The sequence below is a fragment of the Pteropus alecto genome, unplaced genomic scaffold (assembly GCF_000325575.1).
Source record: "Pteropus alecto unplaced genomic scaffold, ASM32557v1 scaffold25, whole genome shotgun sequence".
Taxonomy (NCBI): Eukaryota; Metazoa; Chordata; class Mammalia; order Chiroptera; family Pteropodidae; genus Pteropus; species Pteropus alecto.
In genome coordinates this window covers 21,600,368-21,625,078 of record NW_006441955.1, presented here as the reverse complement: position 1 = coordinate 21,625,078, position 24,711 = coordinate 21,600,368, and the positions used below count along the sequence as shown (strand labels likewise).

The window sequence follows — 24,711 nt, the reverse complement described above, 5'->3', positions numbered from 1 at the left end:
TTATTTACATAGCTAGCCTGTTCTCAACTTATTTCTTTACTATTTTTTTTCCTTCACCGTGCCCTGTTGAGGGAACCCTCATCTCCTTTCACTTTTCTGGAGGGCAAAGGAAAACTTTCTTCCCTTGAACTATTTTATTTTCTCTTTTAGGTTTTTTTTTTTGTTTGTTTGTTTTTTTAAGACTTTATTTTCCAGAGCAGTTTTAAGGGCACAGCAAAATTGAAAGGACAGTATAGAGATTTCCAGTATACTCCTGGCCACACACATGCATAGCCTCTTCCATTATCAGTATTTTCCACCAGAGTGGTACATTTGTTACAATCGATGAATTTACATTGACACATCATATTCACCCAAAGTCTATAGTTTATCTTAGGGTTTACTCTTGGTATTGTATATCCAATGGGTTTGGACAAAATATAATGACATGTATACATCATTATAGTGTTTTTCAAAATAATTGGACTGCCCTAAAAATCCTCAGGGCTCTGTCTGTTCATCCCCCGCTACCCCCAAACCCTGCAACTACTGATTTTTTTACTGTCTCCATAGCTTTTTTTTCTCCCAGAATTCATATAGTTGGTATCCTATATTATTTAACCTTTTCATATTGTCTTTTTTCACTTATTAATATGCATTTAAGTTTACATCATGTCTTTTCATTGCTCGATAACCAATTTTTAGTGCTAAGTAATATTCCATTGTCTGGGCTTACCACAGTTTATTCATTCACCTATTAAAGGACATCTTAGTTGCTCTCAGGTTTTGGAAATTACGAATAAAGCTACTATAAACACCCATGTGCAGATTTTTGTGTAGAAATAAGTATCTAACTCCTTTGGGTAAATATCAAGGAGGGCAATTACTGGACCTGATGGTAAGAGCATGTTTAGTTTTCTAAGAAACTGCCAAATTGTCTTCCAAGGTAGCTGTACCATTTTATATTTCTACCAGCAATGAATGAGAGTTCCTGTTGCTCCATATTCTCTTTAGCATTTGGTTTTGTCAGTGTTCAGGATTTTGACCAATCTAATGTGCATGCAATGATATGTCATCGCTATTTTAATTTGTATTTCTAAGATGATGTCTGATGAAGAGCAACTTTCATATGCTTATTTGTCATCTGTATATCTTTAGTGAAGTATCTGTTAAGGTCTTTGGCCCATTTTTTAATCTTTTTGTTCATTTTCTTATTGTTGAGTTTTAAGAGGTTTTTTTTTTTTTGTATATTTGGATCATAGTTCTTTATCAGATAATTCTTTTGAAAATATTTTCTCATAGTCTTTGATTTGTCTTCTCATTCATTTGACATTACCTTTTGCAGAGCATATGTCTTAATTTTAATGAAGTCCAGGTTATAAAATATTTCTTTCATGGATTGAGTTTCGGTGTTGTATGTAAAGAGCCATCATTATACCTAAGGTCATCTAGGTTTTCTCCTATATTATCTTTTATGAACTTTATAATTTTGTGTTTTATATTTAGGTCATAGATCCATTTTGAATTAATTTTTCTGAAGGTATAAAGTCTGTGTATAGATTTATTTTTTTACATGTGGATTTCTAGTTGTTTCAGCTCCATTTTTTAAAACACTATCCTTTCTCTATTGTATTGCTTTTGCTCTTTTATCAAAGATCAGTTGACTATATTTATGTGTGTCTGTTCCTGGGCGCTATTCTGTTTCATTGATCTATCTTTCTATTCTTTTGAAAATACTACACTGCCTTAACTATAGCTTTATATATAATAAGTCTTTAAATTAGATAGTGTCATTCCTCCAACTTTGTTCCTCTCCTACAATTTTGTGCTAGATATTGCAGGTCTTTTTGCACTGCACATAAAATATAGAATCAGTTTGTTGACATTGATAAAATAATTTGCCAAAATATTGCAATGAAATTGATAGTATTGAATCTTCTTATCTTTGAACATGAAGTCTCTTTCCATTTATTTAGTTCTTCTTTGATTTAATCATCAGCATTTTGCTGTTTCCTCCTGTGGATCTTTTATTTTTATTTTTATTTTTTATTTTTGGTTGACCTCACAGATTGCAAGGATCTTGTCAATTTACAATCCCTTATTTTTTATTTTTTATGCCTGCAGCACCAGGTCTTCCTAGCTGGTCTCCCATCCAAATACTAACCAGGCCCAACCCTGCTTAGCTTCCAAGATCAGAGGGGATCGGGCTTGTTCAGGGTAGCATGGCCGTAGACCCTCCTGTGGATCTTGTACATATTTTGTTACTTTTATGTCTAGATATTTTATTTTGGGGGGATGCTAGTGTAGATGGTATTGTGTTTTTCATTTCAAATTCCACTTGATCATTGCTGGTATATAGTAGTAATTGGCTTGTTTATTAACCTTGAATCTTCCACCTTGCTATAATCACTTATTAGTTCCAGGAGGTTTTTCTTGTTGTTGATTCTTCTGGATTTTCTACATAGACAATCATGTCATTTGTCAACAAAGACAGTTTCATTTATTTCTTGCAAATCTGTACACATGTATTTCCTTTTCTTAGTGCTTTAGCTAGAATTTCTAATACAATATTGAAAAGTATAGTGAGATGATGCATCCTTGCCTTGAACCTCATCTTAGTGAGAAAGCTTCTAGTTTCTCTCCATTAAGCATGATGTTAGCTGTAGATTTATGTAGATATTCTTTATCTAGTTGAAGAAGTTATCTATTCCTAATTTACTGAGCGTTTTTATCATGAATGGATATTGGATTTTGACAAATGCTTTTTCTGCATCTATTGATAAGATTGTGTAATTTTTTTTGACTTCTTGATGTAATGAATTATATTAATTGTTTGTCACATGTTAAACCAGTCTTGCATACCTGGAATAAATTTCACTGGGTGTTAGGTGTATGATTTTTTTTGTACATTGTTAAATTTGATTTATTTCTTTATTATCTTTCTGATGTTCATGGGATCTGTAGTTATGTCTCCTCTTTAATTTCTCACATTCATAATTCGTGTTTTCTCTCTTTTTTCTTTCCCTGGCTAGAGTCTTATCAATTTTATTGATCTTTTCTGAGAACCAAGTATTGGTTTCCAGATTTTCTCTATTGATTTTTATTTTCACTTTCATCGAATTTTGCTCTCATTTTCTACTTACTTTGGATTTAATTTACTCTTCTTTTTAGTTTTCTAAGGTGAGAACATTAGATTATTGCATTTAGATCTTTCTTCTTTTGTCATATATGCCTTTAATGCTGTAAATTTCTCTCCCAGCACTGCTTTTTCTGCCTCACACACATTTTAATAAGTTGTATTTTAATATTTATTTAGTTTACATTATTTTAAAATTTCTCTTGAGATTCTTTTTGGTACATGTGTTATCTAGAAGTATGTTAATTTCTATATATTTTGGGATTTTTCCAGCTGTCTTTTTGTTATCGATGTCATTAAATTCCATTATGATCTGGGGCAGACATTGTATGTTTTCTGTTCTTTTAATTTTGTTAAGGTGGCCCAGAATTTAGTCTATCTTGGTGAATGTTTTATGGTCCAGAATTTGGCATATCTTGCTGAATGTTTCATATGATTTTTTGACCAATGTGTATGTTGCTGTTATTGCATGAAATAGTCTGTAGATTTAAATTATATCCAATTGATCCATGGTCGAGTTCAACTATGTCCTTACTGATTTTTTGCCTTCTGGATATGTCCATTTCTGATATAGGAATGTTGAAGTCTCCAACTATGACAGAGTCATCCATTTTTTCTTGCAATTCTATCTGTTTTGCTTTATATAGTTTTATCTTCTGTTGTTAGGGACATAAACTTTAACATTTGTTATGTCTTCTTGGAGCAATGACCTTATTATCATTAGTAATGCCCTTCTTTGTGCCTGATAACTTTCCTTGCTTTGAAGTATGCTGTCTGAAGTCAATATAGCTACTTCTGCTTTCTTTTGACTAGTGTTTATATGGTATATCTTCCTCGCTTTATTTCAATCTAAATGTCTTTCTATTTAAAATGGGTTTCTTATAGACAACATATAGTTGAGTCTTGTTTTTGTATCTTCTCTGACAACATCTCTTTTAATTGGTGCATTTAGACCATAGATGTTCATGATTATTGATATAGTTGGAATAATATCTGTCATATTTGTTACTGTTTTCTATTTGTTGCCATTGTTCTTTATTACTGTTTTTGTCTTCCACTCTTTTTCTGCTTCTTCCAGTTTTAATTGAGCATTGTATAAGATTCCATTTTCTCTCCTTTCTTAGCATATTGATTATAGTTATTTTTTTTTAGTGGTTGCCCTAAAATTTATAATATATATTTATGACACATTCATTTTCATTTTCAAATAACATTATATCCCTTTCTAGGTAAAGTACCTTATAATAAGAATATAGATAATAATAATATAGACCTAATTCCTCTCTTTCATCTCTCATGTAATTGCTATATTTAATTTCAATTAAAGTGAGCATTCATATGCATATGATCTGTACATTAGAATAGATAATTGCATATATTGTTTGTTATTAGTATTTTGACATAGTGTTATCTGGTAAGTCAATTAAGAATAAAGAAAAAAAAATTTTATTTTACTTACATTTATTTTTTTTATCAGTGCTCTTTCTTGCTTTATGTAGATCTGAATTTCTGAACTATATTTTATTCCTTTTCTCTAAAGAACTTTAACATTTCTTGCAAGGCCGGTCTACTGGCAACAAATTCTCTCAATTTTTGTTTTTCTGAGAAAGTCTTTATTTCGCTATCACTATGAAGGATAATTTCACAGGGTACAGAATTCTAGATGGTGTTTTATTTTTTTATTTTTCATTTATCTCAACACTTTATTTTTTTTTAATCCACTGTCTTCTTGCTTGGATGGTTTCCTAGGAGAAGTCAGATGTAATTTTTATCTTTGTTTCTCTGTAGGAAAGGTGTGTTTTCTTTTGTCTTCTTTTCATGAATTTATTTTATTTTTTTTAATTTCTGTATCTTCCTCAGTTTTGTTGTAGATTATTTCAAATGGACTGCTCAAGTAGCCAAATCATGATATACTTGTCTCATTATTAGCATAAGATTTTTTTTCCAGGGGATAAGGAGGGCAGTTGGTGAAGAATATAAATTAGGAGAGTCAATAAGTAAGTACACTGTTTATTACTTTTCATAGAAAAGTATTAATGATCCAACTTTAGAATATACAAAATCTGTTTTATGAATGCTAACCAACATTGTTTAGGTTAGAAGAAATAAATACTTGCTGTGTTAAATTTTTCTTATTAACAGATTGGGATTTCTGTGCAGAATTTGGGGGGAGGGGTTAAGTGCTTTTTATTATTTTATATCTACTTGGTCTTACCCTTTATTTTGGGAGATTTATAGTTTTACAGTCTATAGGTATAGAATAAAAATGAAAGTTGAAAACCAATGTTTTCAAAAAACTTAAAAAACAAAATATACAGCCTTCTAAATTTTAGAAAGCAAATATATTTAAAGGGGAAAAAATAAAATGTCTTTATTACAAGTGAATCTTCACTTCTTGTTCCAAATTTTTCATGTCATTTGAAAACACTTGGATTGTACCACGCAAATGTATTGTTTTCCTACTAAATTTAATAAAAAAGAGAATCAGGTTATTTATATTAACTTATAAACCTACTAGATTTCATTTTCATTTGCTAGAAGATATGTAATGTTCTGATGGTCCTACTGGAATACCTCTTTTTAGTTTCTTTTTAGTTTGTCTGTGATGTAAAATCATGGCAAGATTTTATCTAAACAGGATTGACTGAATAAATCTGTCGGCCAAATAAAAAGTATTTTGAAAATACAATTGCTGTGTTTATGATGGGCTTAAATGTATTGCAGACATTCTAAACTAAAACAAATGTAAAATATTACTAATTATCATTCTTACAGTTAAATTTTTGAAAAAAATAAAACTTTTTCTCTTCTTCTTTCATGATTTTATTTTATATGCATAATCTTAGCAGCTTTTATGATAATTCTGGAGTGCGGGTCCAAAATTCTCTTTCTTTAATAATATAACTAGTTCTTACAAAATAAGTTACTGCAACATAGACCATCAAACCTAATATTATATTTCAATACACTTTTTTACTAAAAATAATAAGGTTTCTGTATTCCTAAGATTCTAAAATTTCAGTGAATGAGTGTGGTGTGTAGAGTTCATTGATATAGTCAGCAAACATTTCTTTGAAAATTCCTTTTAAATATTTATTATATATCCATTCGTAAAGGAAATAAATACACAGAATAAATGTTATTTACTTTTCAATGTTTAACTTAATTATTCATTAATTATAACCTTATATAGTTCCCATTGATGTATTTGCCAGCAATTTTTTTTAAATGGAAAATGTTGAGAACAAAGATGAGGCTTATAATTGATGTACATTGTATTTTATAATGACATGATTTTCACAGTGTGATTAAAAATGTATGATAATTTTAAAATTAGTACTTCAGTCAACACAAACTAATGAAAGGTTTACTGACAATGATAGTGATTTCTTTTTTAACTATAGAACTTCTTTGAAACTGTAATTGGAGCCGTGATGCTTTCTCTATTGTATTGCTGTACTTAAACTAAATTTGCCTTTTGAACATTATATTATTATTTGCACTTGATAATTTACACATTTGTATGTACATTTCACATAGTATTTGTAAAATTCTCTAAGTCTAAAAGGAACAGAAGTGCTTGTATTTTGCTTTAATGGTCATATTTAAAATTGGCAACAATTGGTAAGGAGGCTTTTAAGTAGATAGAGGAGGAGATATCATTTGCAATGGTTTTAGCTTTCCTTGGTGGGCAGTATAATCATTTGGCCCCATAGCTGCAGAGATAAAATTCCGTAGGTATGCTATGGGGCCTGAGAATTTGTGTTACTTTAGTTATTCTGATGTGCAATGAAGGATGAGAAACACAATTAATGTTGCATGAAGTAGTGTAAATCAAAATATGAAAACTTTTCACTTATCTAAAATGATTGGGATATGTGACAGGTTGTTTAACTGAATAGTCTGAATAATTGAAACATACTTCATATTCTGAATGAAGAAAGCTAGTGCTTAAAGAAATGAAAAAATAGTATACTACATTTATTCCTATATTTAATAATTATGTCTTAGTCTTTCCTTTGAATGTTAATAACTCAATATCATATAATAATGTTCTATTATGGAATTTCTTAAATAGTAAGGTTGTTTATATACTGGCAAATAAATGCTGTTGGTGGATGTGAATATTAATGCAACAGAGAACGTGAATATAAATTAGGATATGAGAAAGACTGATTCTGACATTTAATTTGTTTTAGAATTCATATCATACCAACTAAAAATTAATTGAGAATGGCTTGAAAATTAAAATATGTGAGACGAAAAAGTTAACAAGAACTTAATAATATGTTTGCATGATCTTGGGATGAGCTTTAGTATTTAAGTGTTAAATTCACTCTGAGTGACCTGACAGATAAGAAAAAGCTTTACTTTGAAATAAGATTTCTTATGTATGATAAAAGCAGCTACAGAGAGTGTTTGGAGACAGTTTTCCCCCCCACTCACTAAAGGTCTTGAAAGACAGGTAAAGAGTAGGTTTTCATCATAAATGTCCTCCATCTGATCTGGTTAAAATATTTAATATTTATAGAATCTATAGATATTTATAGAGACTTCTGGGATGAGATAATGACAAAATATGCCCCCACCCCCAATTATTTGATAATATAATTAAAGATTATATTTCTTTGCAAATTTATTTATTGAAAATATATTCATTACTGATTTGCTTTTTCTTCTGCTTCTTTTGGGTTTAATTTGCTATTCTTTATCTAATTTTCTAAGGTAGAAATGTAGATTATTGATTTTAGATATTTTCTGTGTATGAATTTAATGCTATACATTTTCCTTTAAATACTGCTTTCACTGCATCCTACAAATTTTGAAAAGGTGTATTTCCATTTAGTTCAAAATATTTTTAAATTTCTCATGTGATTTCTTTAATTCATATATCATTTAGAAGTATGTAGTTTAATATTAATATATTTGAGATTTTCTAGCTCTTTATATTATTGATATCTAATTTAATTCCACTGTGGTTTGAAACAGATATTGTATGTTATTTATTCTTATAAATTTGCTAAGATATGGTTTATGGCCCAGAATGTGGTCTATCTTAGTAAATATTCCATGCAAGTTTAAGAAGAATATGTAATCTACTGTTGTTAGATGAAGCAATTAGATGTTAGTTGACTAATGGTGCTGTGAACTTCAACTATGTCCTAACTAATTTTCTGCCTGCTGGATCTGTTCATTTCTGATAGAAGAATGTCGAAGTCTCTCACTATAATAGTGGATTCATCTGTTTCTCCTTTCTAATTGTCTCAGTTTTGCCTCAGGTATGCTGTGTTTAGGCACATGCAGATTAAGGATTGTTATGCCTTTTTGTAAAATTGTCCTTTTATCATTTTGTAATGCCCCTCTTTGTCCCTGATTATTTTCTTTGCACTGAAGTCTGCTGTATCTGAAATACAGCTTCCAGCTTCAGTTGCTTTTTATTTTTATTTTTTGATCAGTGTTAGCATGGTATATCTTCACTTAAAAAAATTTTTTTTTAATGTGTGCCACAGAAGAATGAATTTTTAATTGAAAATTCACATATAATAAAATCACCCTTTTAAAGTGTCAATTCAGTGAAAAATATTTTAAAACAAAAACGATAACTCGGTTTATCAACACCTTTTCATGTTGCTGTGTTCTACAATATCAGTTTTAATGCTTTCATAGTATTCCATTGATTGTATTACAATATTTTATTTAGTTAATACCACTTCTTAAGACATTTAGGATATATCATGTTTTTGCTATTATATACAATATTTAGTGAATGCCTGTGTAACATTATTTTTTTCACATCTATTGTTACTTCTTTTATTTTACATTTTTATTGCAGTATAACTGATGTGTAACAAATTCAAGTGTACAACATAATGATCCAATATTTGTACATATTGCAAAACTATCACCACAAAAAGTTTAGTTAACATCTGTCACCATATATAGTTACAAAATTATTTTTTCTTGTGATGAGAACTTTAAAGATCTACTCTCTTAAAAGCTTTCAGATATGCAATACTGCATTATTAACTATAGTCAGCATGTTATATATTACTTCCCCTTGACTTATGTATTTTATATCTGGAAATTGTACCCTTGGACTCCCTTCACCCAATTGGCCTACTACCCACCCCTACCTTTGGCAACTACAATCTGTTTTTGGTATCTATGAGCTTATTTTTGTTTGTTTGTTTGTTTTAAATTTCACAATAAGTGAGATCATATGGTATTTGTCTTTCTCTGTCCAACTTATTTCACTTAGCATAATCCCTTAAAAGTCCATATATATTGTCACAAATGGCAAGATTTCATTCTTTTTTATGGCCAAATAGTATTCCTCTGTGTGTGTGTGTGTGTGTGTGTGAGCGAGAGACATTTTTCTTTATCCATTAATTTGTTAGTTTGCATGTCTTGGCTATTGTAAATAATACTGCAGTTAACATGAGGTTGCATATATCTTTTTAATTTAGTTTTTTTTTTTTTAAGATAAATACCCAGAAGTAGAATTGCTGGATCATATGGTTCTATTTTTAATTTTGCGAGGAATTACCATAGATTTTTTTTTTTTAATAGTGGTTCACCTTTTACTTTCCCACCAACAGTGCACGGTGGCTCCTTTTTCTCTACATTCTCGGCAACACTTGTTATTTCTTGTCTTTTTGACACTAGCCTTTCCAATAGGTATGAGATGATATCTCACTGTGGTTTCGATTTGCATTTCCATGATAATTAGTGATGTTCAGCATCACTTCATGGCTGTATGTCTTCTTTGGGAAAATGTCTATTCAGATTTTCTGCCTGTTTTTTTTTAAATTGGAATGTTTGTTTTGCTATTGAATTGTATGAATTCTTTATATATTTTGGATACTAGTCCCTTATCAGATAAATGATTTGCAAATGTTTTCTCCCATCCAGTATGTTGCATTTTAATTTTCTTGTTTCCTTTGCTGTGCAGAAGCTTTTTAGTTTGATGTATTTCCACTTGTTTAATTTTTACTTTTGTTGGCCTTTGGTTTTGGTGTCAGATCCAAGTATCATCACCAAGGAGTTGTAAGGGAGCTTTCTGTCTCTATTTTAGCGATTTTATGGTTTCAGGTCTAACAATCAAGTCTTAATCTATTTTGAATTAATTTGATGGGGGCATGGTGTAAGATAGTGGTTCATGTTGTTTTTTTGCATGTGTCTGTTCAGTTTTCCCAACATCACTTATTGAATAGACTATCCTTTCTCCATTGCACATTCTTGGATTCTTTGTTATAAATCATTTGACCATATATGCACGGGTGTATTTCTAGGCTATCTTTTCTGTCCCATTGATCTATGTCTTTGTTTTCATGCCAAAGCCGTACTGTTTTGATTACTGTAGCTTCCTAATACAGTTTAAAATCAGGAAGCGTGATGCCTCCAGCTTTGTTCTTTCTCAGGATTGCCTTGGCTATATAGGATCTTTTGTGCCTCCATATAAATATTAGGATTGTTTATTCTATTTCTGTGAAAAATTCAATTGGAATTTTTGATAGAGATTGCATTGAATCTGTAGAATGCTGTGAGTAGTATGGATATTTTAATAAATTCTCCCAATCCCTGGTCACAGATTATATTTTCATTTATTTGTGTCCTGTTCAATTTTCTGCATAATGTCTTACAGTTTTTAGTGTACAAGGATTTTACCTCCTTGGTTAAAAATATTCCTGGGTATTTTTTTGATACAATTTTAAGTGAGATTGTTTTCTTAATTTCCCTTTCTGATAGTTATTAGAGTATTGAAATACAACAGATTTTTCTATATTGATTTTATAACTTTACCAAATTCATTTGTTTTAACAGTATTTTGGTGGATCTTTTAGGTTTTCTATTTATAATATTATGTCATCTGCAAAAGGTGACAGTTTTACTTCTCCCTTTTCTATTTGGATGCCTTTTATTTCTTTTTCTTGCCTAATTAATCTGGCTAGGACTTCAGTACTATGCTGAATCAAAGTGGTGAGAGTGGGCATTCTTGCTTTGTTTCCGGTATTAGCGAAGTTTTCAGCTTTTCACCATTGAATATGATGTTAGCTATGGACTTGTCATATATGGTTTTTTTTTTTTGTTGAGGTGTTCTATATCTACTTTTTTGAGAGTTTATCATTATTATAAGTTGATGTAGAATTTGTCAAGTGTTTTTTCTGCATCTAATGAGATGATCATATGACTTTTATCTTTCATTTTGTTAATGTGATATATCACTTTGATTGATTTTTGGATATTGAAACACTCCTGCATCCATAGAGTAAATCATACTTGACCATGGTATATGATCATTTCTATTATAAATAGAAAACCATGGTCTTGTTCAATTTGGTTTGCTAATATTTTGTTGAGGATTTTTACATCTATGTTCATGAGGAATTGACCTTTAATTTTATTTTCATGAAGTGTCCTTATCTGGTTTTGATATCAGAATAATGCTGGCCTCGTAAAATGAGTTTGGAAGTGTTCCTCCTTCTTTTATTTTTTTGGAGAGTTTGAGAAGAATTAGTATTAATTCTTCTTTAAATGTTCCTTAGAATTTGCTTTCATAACTTTACTTTTAATCTATACATGTCTTTATATTTAGAATGGGTTTCCTGTAGAGAATATATAGTTGAGAAATGGGATATCTACTGTTTCCCGTCGATGTGTTTTGGGCATTCAAAGGTTTTGTTACAAGTTAATGAGCTAAAATTCTTTATCTTTTTGTTAATAATAGTGCATTTAGGTTGGATCACTTGTAACAATTGTATCACACTAATGCAATATGTTAATAGGGGAAACTATGTGAAGTGGGGTGTGAGGGAATATATGGGAACTCTGTGTACTTTCCACTCAATTTTTCTGTAGACTTAAAACAGTGACTATTAATTAAAAAAAAATCACTTGGCCGTAAAAATAGAAAGGAAAAAAACATTTTTGATATATGACTCTCACTTTGCAGATTTCTCACAGATTTGTCATTGACTTCAAAAATTAGATTCTATAGCTGAAGCTTTTGATCACCCTATTGTCTGTCTTGAATCATTTTTATTTATGCCCTAGAAATGGTCTCTCATAAGTCCTTGTTATAAACTGGTGTTAGCCTATACTTAGGCCACATTAGAAAAGTAGGTGTTCGAAAGGAAAGGCTGAAGAAAGACTTCCTAATATTTCTAAATTGGGAGTCCAAATGATGGACTCATTGTAGACGTTGCCCTTCCTTTCAGTAACTATAGTGCTTGATGAGTTTGTAAGGGTTTATCCATATCTATTTATTCCATACCTTGCTCTTTAAATTTGGGAGACCAGTTTACCTGTGGTTTAGGCTAGACTTTCTCAAGATATCCATGAATTACCTAGGCACATGTAAATTACAAATTCTTTGGCCAGCAGCCCAGAGACTCAGATAATGATGATATGGGGCCCAGGAAATTTGCCTTTTGATATTTAGAGTTTGAGGACTATAGTTTTAGGCTTTGGTCGGGATATAAAAAGTCATTAACCTTTTTAAAGAGAGCAAGGGTTTATTTGGATTTTCATATTTATTCTCATTTGGATTATGCTGGCCCAGTTTGCCCCCACATACTAGAAATAGATTCCTCCAATGGGTAAGGTGGTTAATCTTACAATATATCCTCAGATAGACCACTTGAATTTAATAAATACAACATTTGAAACCCTGTATTGTATCTTAATTTCATTTAGTTGCTTTTTCAGCCTCTCGCACACCCAAAAAATGATCACTTTCCTGACTTGGGAGTTCATCCAGTATATTTCTTTATCTGATAGTATCTTTTAAGCAAAATTATTATGCAAGGTATGTTGAGATACTTTTTTCTTTGTTTTAATTGCCTTGCCAAGAGATGATGTTTTTAATCTCAACTATTTCACTGAATTCCATTTTCTTTATGTATTTCAGGAAAAAAAAGTTTTTCTTCCCCTTACTGATTAGTTCATTGATGAGAGCAATGATACAGTTTTTGAGTTATAGTTCTATAAATGCTAGTCATTTAATATGCTTTGGTATAGGAGGTTTAATGAGAATTAGATTTTTAAAAACTTTTAACTTTTCAACCCATTTTTATTCTTACTATCTATTAGCACATATTTTTATTTTCATATAGATTTATTTTTGGAAGTTGAAAAAAATTTTGAAAGTAATTTACTTTTTTTCTAGATGTTTCATGGAACTGTCACAAAAGAGCTAACCAGTCATGAAGAGTGGAGTCACTATAATGAAAACATAATAGAAGATCAGAAAGATTTTGTTTTTATGAAGTTCAGTGGTCTTCATTTAAAATCTATGGAAAATTTGCGATCTTGTATCTCTCTTAGAGTATGCATCTTCTCAAACAATTTTATTACAGATATTAGTCCACTTCAAAGTTGTATAAAATTAGTCAAACTTGATCTCCATGGAAATCAGGTAAGCAATAGTCATTTTAAATATTTGCATATAAATTAAATTATACATAATAAGCATTTGTTTTTTCTATCTACAGTATTTTTCCCAGGTGGTCTTTTATATAAAATATAAGCAAACATTTAAAATTAAATAAAAAATATAAAATGTATAAATACAAAATTTAAAATATAAGCAAAAAATTTAAATTAAAAACATATAAATAAGCAGTGTGTGATTTGGTTTTACTTCTTAAATCCATAGTCTGGATTAGGAATACTTCTTGACTCCTTAATTATTTTTTTTAATGCTGTATAATTAATTGACATATAATGTTATATTAATTTCATGTGTACCACATAATGCTTCGATATTTGTGCATATTGTGAACTGATCACCACAATATTCCACTTAACATTTATCACTACACAATTACAAAGCAGATACATGATTTGCAAATATTTCCTTCCATTTTGTCAGTTGCCATTTCTTTTTGTCAGTTGCCATTTCATTTTGCTTTGCAGATGCTTTTTATTTTAACGTAGTCCTACTTGTTTGATTGTTTTTCTTTTATCAGATTTGAAAGAAATATCACCAAGATCTATGTCGAGGAGCTCACTGCCTATGTTTTTTTCTAGAATTTTTATGGTTCTAGGTCTTACCTTCAAGTCTTTAATCCTTTTTGAGTTAATTTTTATATATGGTGTAAGATAGTGATCCAATTTCATTCTTTGGCATGTGTTTGTCTAGTTTTCCCAGCATCATTTATTGAAGAGATTGTTCTTATTTTGTATATTCTTGGCTACTTTGTTGTAAATTAATTGCCAATATATGTGTGCATTTATTTCTGAGATTTCTATTCTGTTTTATTGAGCTATTTTTTTTTTAAATACTAGTACCATACTGTTTGATTACTATAGCTTTGTAATATAGTTCAAAATCAGAGAGCATGATGCCTCTAGCTTTGTTCTTTTCTCTCAAAATCACTTTAACTATTCAGAGTCTTTTGTAGATCCATGTAAATTTTAAGATTCTTTGTTCTATTTCTGTGAAAAAATGCCAATGGAATTTTTGATAGGGATTGCATTGAATCTGTAGAATGCTTTGGGCAATGTGGACATTTTTTAACAGTATTCATTGTTGCAATCCATGGGCAAGGACTATATTTCCGTTTATTTGTGTCTTCTTCAATTTCTTTAATGATGTCTTATTTTCAGTGTATAGGTATTTCACCAATATGGTATATAACATTGTTTGATATGAATTTTTAATTCTGTATCTAAGGAAAGTATTTTAGAAAAGTTTAAAGAGTCAGCCTATTATAAAAGAATTTTTACTGAACAAAGTATATATGTTTATTCATTTAATTACACTAATAATGATAGCTTATGCCAGACATCCAGTGTATTATATTTTTATGCCAGCTATCATTCAGTTAATTAGATATTCTGGTTTTATTTGTTAATGAGAAATTTTCCATTTGGGAAAATACTAAATTTTAGAAGATATTTAATAGATTTTATTTTCCATGTAATTTGGAGAAATTTTACTTTTGTATTGAAAGTATTATTATTAATAATATTTTAGGTAAAGAGTCTACCAGATACCAAATTTTGGAGTGGATTGAAGAAACTAAAACTCCTCTATCTTCATGACAATGGGTTTGCGAAGTTAAAGAATATATGTATGTTATCTGCCTGTCCAAGCCTCATTGCCCTCACTATGTTTGATTGTCCAGTAAGCCTTAAAAAAGGATATAGACATGTTGTTGTCAATAGTATATGGACTCTCAAAGCGCTGGATCATCATGTGATTTCTGATGAAGAAATAATTCAGAACTGGCATCTTCCTGAAAGATTCAAAACCTATAACCACAGGCTTTTCTTTAATTTTTGCTCTGCTTTGAAAAAGGTAAATGTTTTCATTAGGACTTGTTTTGAATACATTTATAGAACTGTAGAGAAAATTTAATCCTAAAGTTCATACCTAAATTATATAAAACTAATATTTTGTATCATCGATGTAAAATACCATATACTAGTGAATACATTAGTAATGTGTTAGATCTGAAATTTATAAGAGGAGTATATGTTTACTGCATAAAATATATTGAATAGAAAAGTATCAAATTGTAGAGAAATATATATATTTGATTTCTGCTGTAATAGCTTTAAGGAAATATAGCTTACATATTGTAAAATTCCCCTATTTCACGTGTATGAATCAATGGTTTTAGTAAATTAACAGTGGTGCATAACCATCTCCAAAATCCAATGTTAGAAGTTTCCACCACTCCAAAAGTTTCTCTCCTTCCCATTTGCAGTTAATCTCCACTGCTATCCCCAGTCCTAGGTAACCATTGTTCTCTTTTCTGTCTCCATAAATTTGCTTTTCTAAACATTATATAAAGGAACCATACAATATGTAGTCTTTTGCATCTGCCTTCTTTCTCTTAGTGTGATGTGTTTGAGGCTCATTCATGTTGTAGCATGAATCATTAGTTCTTTTTGACTGCTAAGTAATATTTTATTATATGAAACATATGTATTTTCATTGTCCATTCAGCAATTGATGGACATTTGGATTATTTGCAGTTTTTACTATTATAAATAATGCTGCTATGAACACTTACTTATGTAGACATAAGTTTTCATTTTTCTTGGGTAGATTCTCAGGAGTACAGTTGCTGAGATGTATGGCAAGTTTATGTTTAACTTGTTAAGAGACTGAAGTGCTTTCTAAGGAGTAGAAACCACCAGTACAAAAGGGTTCTAGTTTCTTTATGTTTTTGCAAACTCTTAGTATTTTCTGTCCTTTGCGCTATAAACATTCTAGTAGGTGTGAAGTTGATTTTATTTATGGTTTTAATTTTTATTTCCCAATGAGTAACGATAAGCATTTCTTTTTCATCTCTTATTAACTATTCATGTATCTTCTTTGGTGAAATGTCTATACAGATTTTTTCACCCATTTTTAAAGTGGGTTGTTTGTCTTATTGAATTGTAAGAGTAGATATTTGGATATAAATCCTTTATCAGATATATGAATCACAAATATTTCCTCCCAACTTGTAGCTTGTCTTTTCATTTTCTTAATGTTGTCTTTTGAAGCAGAAAAATTTAGAGTTTTATAAAGTCCAATTTTATGAATTTTTTTATAATGGATTTTTTATATGGATCATGCTTTTGGTGTTGTATCTAAAAATTATGCTTAATTCTGGGTCACAGGATTTTTCTCCTATATTTTCTTCTTGAAGTTTAACAATAATAGTTAGGAAATTTAGATCTGAGTTTTATCTTGAATAGATTTTAATGCGTGGTATGAAGTAATAAGGGTCTTTGTTAATTTTTTATATCCATGATATCAGCACCATTTGCTGAAAAGATTATTTTTTTCCCTAGTGAATTGTCTTAATATCTTTGTCAAAAATCAGTTTGGTCATAAATGTAAGAGTTTATTTCTGGAGTCTCAATCATATTTCAGTGGTCTTTCTATCTATATTTATGCCATTACCATACAGTCTCCATTACTGTAACTTTGTAGTTAAGTTTCAAAATGGGAAATGGGGAAGTCTGAATCTTTCAACTTTGCTTTTCTTTTTTTTTTTCAATATTACTTTGGTTATTCAGGGTTTCTTGCATTTACAAATGAATTTTAGGATCAGCTTGACAGTTTCAACAATGATTCCTGTTGGGATAGTGATAAGGATTCCGCTGTATTTATAGATCAATTTGTAGAGAATTATCATCTTTGCAGTAGTGAGTATTCACCAATGTGAACTGTCTCTCAATTTATTTAGATGTTCTTTAATTGTCTCAATAATGCTTTGTAGTTTTCATTGTACAAGTCTCCCACTTATTTTGTTAAAATTTATTTTTAGGTATTTTATTTATTTTGATATTATGAATGGAATCATTTCCTTAATTTTGTATTTGGATTGTTTGTTGCTAATATATAGAAATACAGTTGATGTTTTTATTTAATTTTATATCCTGCAAACTTGCAATTCTCATTTCTTAGTTCTGGAGGTTTTTTGTTGATTCAAAATATTTGTTTTTAATTGAAAGTGGATTTTTAATTTTTTCAAGTTTTTTCATATTTGAATGAGTCCATTGGGGAATAGGTTTTTTTTTTTTCTTAAAAGACAATATGGATTATTAATGGAAGAGGATAAACAATTAATTTGATGACACTGGCATGTTCAGTCATTTTATGTTGATTTTTAAAATGTTGAAAAAGGTTATTGGGAAACTTTAGTTGGATGTTACAAAATATTTAAATGGATAGACAAAAATATAAGAAAAAATGCTTCATGACATATGAGTATTAGAACGAATGAATGCGTTCAAAAGAGGGTTAATTGTGCAGGTGTTAACAAAAATCAGTTACAAGGTATAGGAAGTAAAAATGTATGCTGCAGAACAGTGTTTATACTATGTTCTAAGTATATATAAATCTACTATAAATGCACTAAAATTGGTAAAGAAATCATTTGAACAGTGGTGATCACATCTGAAAGGGTATATAAACAATGAACAATGATTATGCATGGGAAGGCTGGAGATTAGGAAGTTGGAAACTTTTTCTAACTGCATGTGATTATTATTTTTTAAATATTAAGAATATTAATGGTTTTATAATAAGTTTTAAAAATTAGAGAAATAAGAAACAAGGTAGTATTTATGCTTGAGTGTCTTAACCTGGGCCCTAAAGGAAGAATTTTATTTAACTAGTCTAGTTTTATGGTATGGGATAATCAAAGGTAGGGACATACATGACCCTTTTAAGGACAGTCAAAATGACTGAGGTTCATTTAAGGAATTAATGGAAGTTATGCATGTGTGTTGAGGGGGAGGATGGTGAGCATTGAAAAGAACCTTGAATGACATGCCAAGGAGTTTGGACTTCTTAATGAATGCAGTGAAGATCTATTGAAGTTATTTGAGTAGGAAAATTAGAGTGGTTCTTTCATAGTTGGTGCTCTGTGAATATATGGTATTGACAAAGTGTTTTAAAAGATATTAATTCAATATTTTGCTAGCAGCTTAATAAGGGTTAGGAGACAGATGAAGGCAGAAGATCAGTTACTATAGGCCAAAAATGATGTGATTAAGGTTGATACAGGCAGACAGTCAGTAGCAGAGAAGAAAGGAGACAGCAGAGGACAGACATTTAGTAAAAGCCATCGAGGTAGACACTTTGTATGTTTTATTCCTTTGTTTCTTCACCATATATATATTGAGCACCTGATACGTGAGAGGGATTGTTCTGGACTCAATGATAAATAATATGACCATAGGTCCTGCTTTTAGGAAGTTCAGTGGAAAGGTTCAGGAAATAAACACATAAGAAAAAAAAAACTTTGAAAAAACAAAATAAAACAACCATAGAATGCCAGATAATGTTAATTTCTAAAGAAAAGAAAAGAAAGTGGTAACGTAGGACAAGAGTGGTAAAGATTTGGGCTACTTTAGCTATGGTGGATAGGGAAGGACTTTCTGAAAAATATTTTATTTATTCTTTATTGTGTTCTTTGACTTGGAAAGATATTATTCTTATTTCACAGAAGAACATGAAATATAATGAGTTTTAGAACTTATCCAATATCAGATGTCTAGTCATTCATCTTACTATCAGATAAAGTAAACTTCAGAGCAAAGAAAATTATCAGAGGCAGGGAAGGACATTATATAGTGATAATCAGTTTAAACCACCTGGAAGACATAGTAATTTTAAATGTGAATGCACGAAACAGAACTATAAAATACATGAAGCAAAAACTGATACAACTGAAATGAAAAATAGAGAAATATATGATTATAGTTGTAGACATCAAACTCCCTTTTTCAGCCATTAGAGCAACTAGAGAGAAAATCAGGAAAGATATAGGAAAAATAGCAATCCCATCGACCAAAAGAATTTAAATGATATTTTCATGGAATACTTTAGCCAACAGCAATACAATACACATTCTTTTCAAGTGCCCATCGAATCATATATAGGCCAGATTCTGTTTCATAAAACAAACCTCAACAATTTAAAAGAATTTAAATCATACAGAGAGTGTTCTCTGACCACAAAAAGATAAGCGGAAAATCTCCAAACACTTGGAAAATAAACACCACACTTTTAACAAATACATAGGTCAAAATGTATTCTCAAAGAACATTAAAAATACATTACCTGAATTAAAATAAAAATAGCAGATAACATAATTTGTGGGACACGGCTAAAGCGATGCTAAGAGGAATTATAGCACTAAAATGCATATTTTGAAAAAGAGGAGAAACCTTCAATTAGTGGTTTAAGATTCCCCCATAAAAACTTAGAAAAACAAGAGCTAAATAAACCCAAAGCAAGCAGAAAGATGGAAATGATAAACATAATAGATATTAGTGAAATCATAAACATAAATCTTGACAAATTAGTAAAATGATCTGTTTCTTTGAAAAGATAGTAAAATTGACAAACCTAGCAAGACAGAAAAAGAAAGAGGAAACCAGTTACCAATATCAGGAACAAAACAAAGGATATCACTACAGACCTATAGACATCAAAACGATAACAGAATAGTACAATAATGCTACATGCATAAACTTGACACTTTACCTGAATGGATCACTTTTACAAAATAATAAACTATCAAAACTCACCCACCATGAAATAGATAATTTAAATAGCCTTATAACTATTAAGGCAATTAAGTTTATAATTTAAAAACTTCTACAAAAGCAATCTTCAGTCCCAGATTGCTTCACTGGAGAATTCTCCCAAACATTTAAAAAAGAATTAACACCAATTCTATACAATTTCTTTTAGAAAATAAGAAGAAACACTTCCCAATTTATTTTTGGAAACTGATATTACATTGATACCAAAGCCAAAGTACAAAAAGAGAAAACTACAGACCAATATCCCCCATGAATATAAGCACAAAAAATCCTTAGCAAAATATTAGAAAATAGAATTAAAAAATATGTAAAAAGAATCATAGCGTGAGCAAGTGGGGCTCATTCCAGGGATACAAAGCTGTTTCAGTATTTGAAAATCATATCAAATATATATCAACTAGTGGATAAAAAGCATTTGACAAAATTCACCATCCATTCATGATAAAAAAAAATACCTCAAAAAATAAGTAAAAAAGGTAACTTCCTCCTTATGAAAAATCTCCATGAAACCTACAACTGACATGTTTAATGATGAAAGATTGAATGCTTTCTCTTCAAGACTAGGAACAAAGCAAGGATGCCACTGTCATTTCTCTTGTCAACATAATGCTGGAAAGTCTTGCTAGTGCAATAAGGCAAGAAAAGAAAATGAAAGACATACAGTTGGAAAAAAGAAATAAAGCTCTGTTTGCTGATGAAATAATCACCTATGTTGAAAATCCCAAAGAATATATCCAAAAAATCTCTTAGAACTAAAAAATGAGCTTAGCAAGGCCACAGGATGTCAGGTAAACATACAAAAATCAATCATATTTCCGTATACTGTAGTGAACATATGGACACCAAAATTAAAATATATTATTTGCAATCACTCAAAAATTAAATACTTAGGGGTAAATCTAACAAAACATGTTCACAACTTGTTGCTGAATACTATAAGACACTGATGAAAAAACCTAAATATCTGAATAAAATGAAAGACATATATGTGAAATAACTCAGCAAAATAAAGGTCTCAATTCTCCCCAAATGATAGACAGGTTTAATGCAATTTCTATCAGAAACCTGCAAGATATTTTGTAGATATAGATAAAATTATTCTGAACTTTTTATGACAAAGTAAAGAAACTGGAATGGCTAAAATAACAAAAACAATAAGGTATAAAGAATCAGTTACTTGATTTTGAGACCTATAGAGGCTACAGTAATCAAGATTGTGTGGTATTGGTGAGGCATAGACACAAAAATTAATAGAACAGAGCAGAAAACCTAAAATTGGTCCATACACTATGTCTCGCTGAATTTTGAAAAAGTAGTAAAAGTAACAATCAAAAAAAAAAAAAACATAGCCTTTTCAATAAATGTTGCTGAAGCAATTGAGCATCCAAACACACACACACACACACACACACACACACACACACACTCACACACACTCACACACACTCACACACACACACAAACCTCAACCTAAGGAAATCATTGGGATCTAGGATTAGGTAAACAATTCTTAGATTTGACAGCAAAAGCTCAGTCTTTAAAAGAAAAAAATGGTAAAGTGAACTTCAACAATTTTTTAAATTGCTTTGTGAAAGACCCTGATAAGAGAAAAAAAGAGATAATCTATAGAGTTGGAGAAAGTATTTAGAAATGCATATTTCAAATTGGTAATAGTTAATTTGGTGGAAATTTGAGTAGGATTTTTATTCTTGTTTTTGCCCTTTTCTAAAATTTCTATAATGTTATTATAATTATAAATTTTATTTTAAATTATTTAATGGTTCTTTTAAAACTTGAGAATTTACTGTAGTGTGTTCCAAAAATGTTTACCTGGCTAGCGTGGGGAGTTTCACATGGATTCTCACCATTTTATGTGACTATTAAAGTGAATAAATTATGGATATAATGTGCTTCTGACAGAATAAAAAGGTCAGAACTATATGGGTGTCTTCTATTTAAAATAAAGTGTGGGATTAGTATGATTTATATTATTCAAAAATGTTTAGAAAATATATGTCAAATTAGGAAATTCTAATGTAAAAAATGACAAATGGAATACAAAAAGACTTTAGAGACCAGATTCATATAGAAGAAATTAAAACATGGGAATAGGAAATAAATAAAAAAATAAATAAGTATAAATGTATTTAAAATGCAGTTAACTGGGAATCTCTTTGTGTAATTATATACAATATGAATAGAATATAGTTTTAGAATTTGTTTTCTAAACTGCTTTTCCTGTTAGATCACAAAATGTTTTCTTCTATATGAGTCATATTATAAAAGTTCTTGTTGTTTTTTTGAGATGCTTCATCATGTTTTATACCACCGTTAGCAATAGTCCCATTTTCATTCCATGGTTACAGTTGCAAGTGGTAGAGTATAAATATTTCATTAGTCTACCACCTATTTTGTTGATTGTTCTTTGTCAGACTTTTATAGTAATACTTTAATTTTTTTTGATTGGAAATATTATGCTCATTGTCTTTTATAGTTAATTTATTGATTTCTTAATTTTACATTAAGTTTGGATAAATTGCTTAGTGAATTGTTTTAGACCACTTTTTTTGAGTATCAAATACTCAAAGGTATCTGTTCTTTGTAAACCGTAAAACACTATATCATTTTAAGTATTATGAAATTGTAGCAGATAACATTGGATTTTTGAAATGTTTTAGCTACCGTTCTAAGTGTTTTACAAATATTCCTTCACAACAACCAGATGAGGTAGTATCATTGTTTTCTCTGTTTTACAGATGATGAACAGGGGACAGATAGGATACTTGCTAGCAAGTAGTGGAACTGGGATTTAAACACAGGCCATCATTCCTCTAGTGAAGGAAATGCATTATTTGCCCTTTAGAAAGAGGACATTTCCTTTTGTCCTCAGATATCAAATTGTTATGGCATTTGTACAAGTTTACAGTGATATCTTCATTGGCATTTTATAGGATGATTGTTTTAGGACATCAGAAAGCTTTAGTGCTGTTTAGAGGTTAATCTTTTTGTGGTAGAGACACTAACCCTGTCCATAGGTGATGATTATTCTGTTTATCTCTTTAAAGAGAAGGAATTATTCATGCCTTGGTGGAAAGCAGGTCTCTTGCTGTAAACAGTAGTGTGAACTTAATGGCTCTCTGCTGGTGAGAGTTATAGCATCTGACCAGGACTACTTAAGCTTAGTTATATAAATTCCCTCCTATATTCTTTTCTCTTCTTTTTTATGCACTCAACCGCCCTGCCCTTGAGCTACTGTAGGAAAAATAACTCCCTTCTAACCTTCTGAGTTCTTTACTAAGACCCATGTAATAAACAGATTAACAAGAGAAAAACAAACAAATTTATTAACAATTATATCTGATACATACATAGGAGATGCCCAGGGAAAAATGAATGACCGCCCAGGTGGCTTAAGGAAAGGGGAGGGAATACGATTTTTAGGAAAGGTGAATGATTGATCCTTAGAGAAGTAGATGAGAGTTTGTGACAAAATTCATCTGGATTTAGTGTTCTGTCCTAAACTCCTCTCCTAATGTTTTTCTAATTTACTTTCCTTTGATAAGAGTTTGTCATACCTGGTTGATGAAACACCTGGAGAGGGATTTACGACAATTGAATGCCTTTTGGAGGACCTGCCGTTAGGCAGATAGGGAAGTTCAGAGAAAAACCTCTCCATGCTTTTGTTGTTTTTCAAGTGTATATCACTCAAAATAATCAATATGTCAAAGGTGCATATTTTGGGGTGGCATGTCTTGAACTCCTACAATCATATTTTGGAGTGGCATGAAGGAGCACTAATTTGCAAGGCTTTGTGATTTTTTTTTTTTTTTCCCTAGCAATACATAGCTGATTGAATGTATAGGCAGAAAAAGTGTATATTTTTAACGTGATGGATTTGGTCATTTTCAGGGTAGGTGTCTTACAAGCAATACAAATTTTAGGCTTTTAATGCATAATTCTTACATTCAAAATACAAGTAAAGTGGCTTTATTTCTAACTGCTCAAATGATCAATAGGCTATAGGGAGCCTGTGATCCAAGTCTAAACAGTTGCTTGAACAGAGATCTTAGAGATAATTTCTTTAAAGGCAATATAGAATGTCTTTCTCCAGGGCAATGTGTTGTTTTCCAATAAAAGTGTCCAACATTCTACATAAGCTGAAACAGGGGTTTGAACTACTGTTAATTATTTCTATGAATCCAACATTGTCAGTTTACTTGATGGAGATCCACAGAATACTTTTAGAGTTTCTTTGGAGACCTACTTAGAACACTACTTCTCAGATGTCAGCATGATTATGGTCAAAATTTTATACCCATGATATCAGATTGGGAGAAGAATCTAGAATGGAGAGAGTTATCATCATGGATCTTGCATTTTGTGTAGAGAATTAAAATTATTTGATGCTACTAATTCTTGATCTTCTGATCTAATGAAATAGATACGAAATGTATTTATTATTTAACTACTGTGCCTTTAGGATACCTGTGAACATTTTAATAGTCTATACCATTAGATTACCAAGTTTAAAA

The 24,711-nt window shown here is 30.3% G+C and overlaps 1 protein-coding gene and 1 pseudogene across 3 annotated transcripts in view; one reads left to right on the top strand and one right to left on the bottom strand.

The window, feature by feature from the left end:
• Nucleotides 1-24,711, top strand: part of LRRIQ3 (leucine rich repeats and IQ motif containing 3) — a 151,128-nt gene that overhangs the window by 2,980 nt on the left and 123,437 nt on the right. For 2 of the 3 annotated variants that reach the window (XM_025052118.1, XM_025052117.1), the window contains exons 2-3: nucleotides 13,284-13,532; nucleotides 15,096-15,419. In XM_025052118.1, coding sequence (XP_024907886.1) covers nucleotides 13,284-13,532; nucleotides 15,096-15,419 — 573 coding nt within the window. The remainder of the gene's footprint in view (nucleotides 1-13,283; nucleotides 13,533-15,095; nucleotides 15,420-24,711) is intronic. The other variant, XM_025052119.1, reaches the window with a different exon arrangement.
• LOC112485820 lies at nucleotides 2,095-2,213 on the bottom strand (annotated as a pseudogene).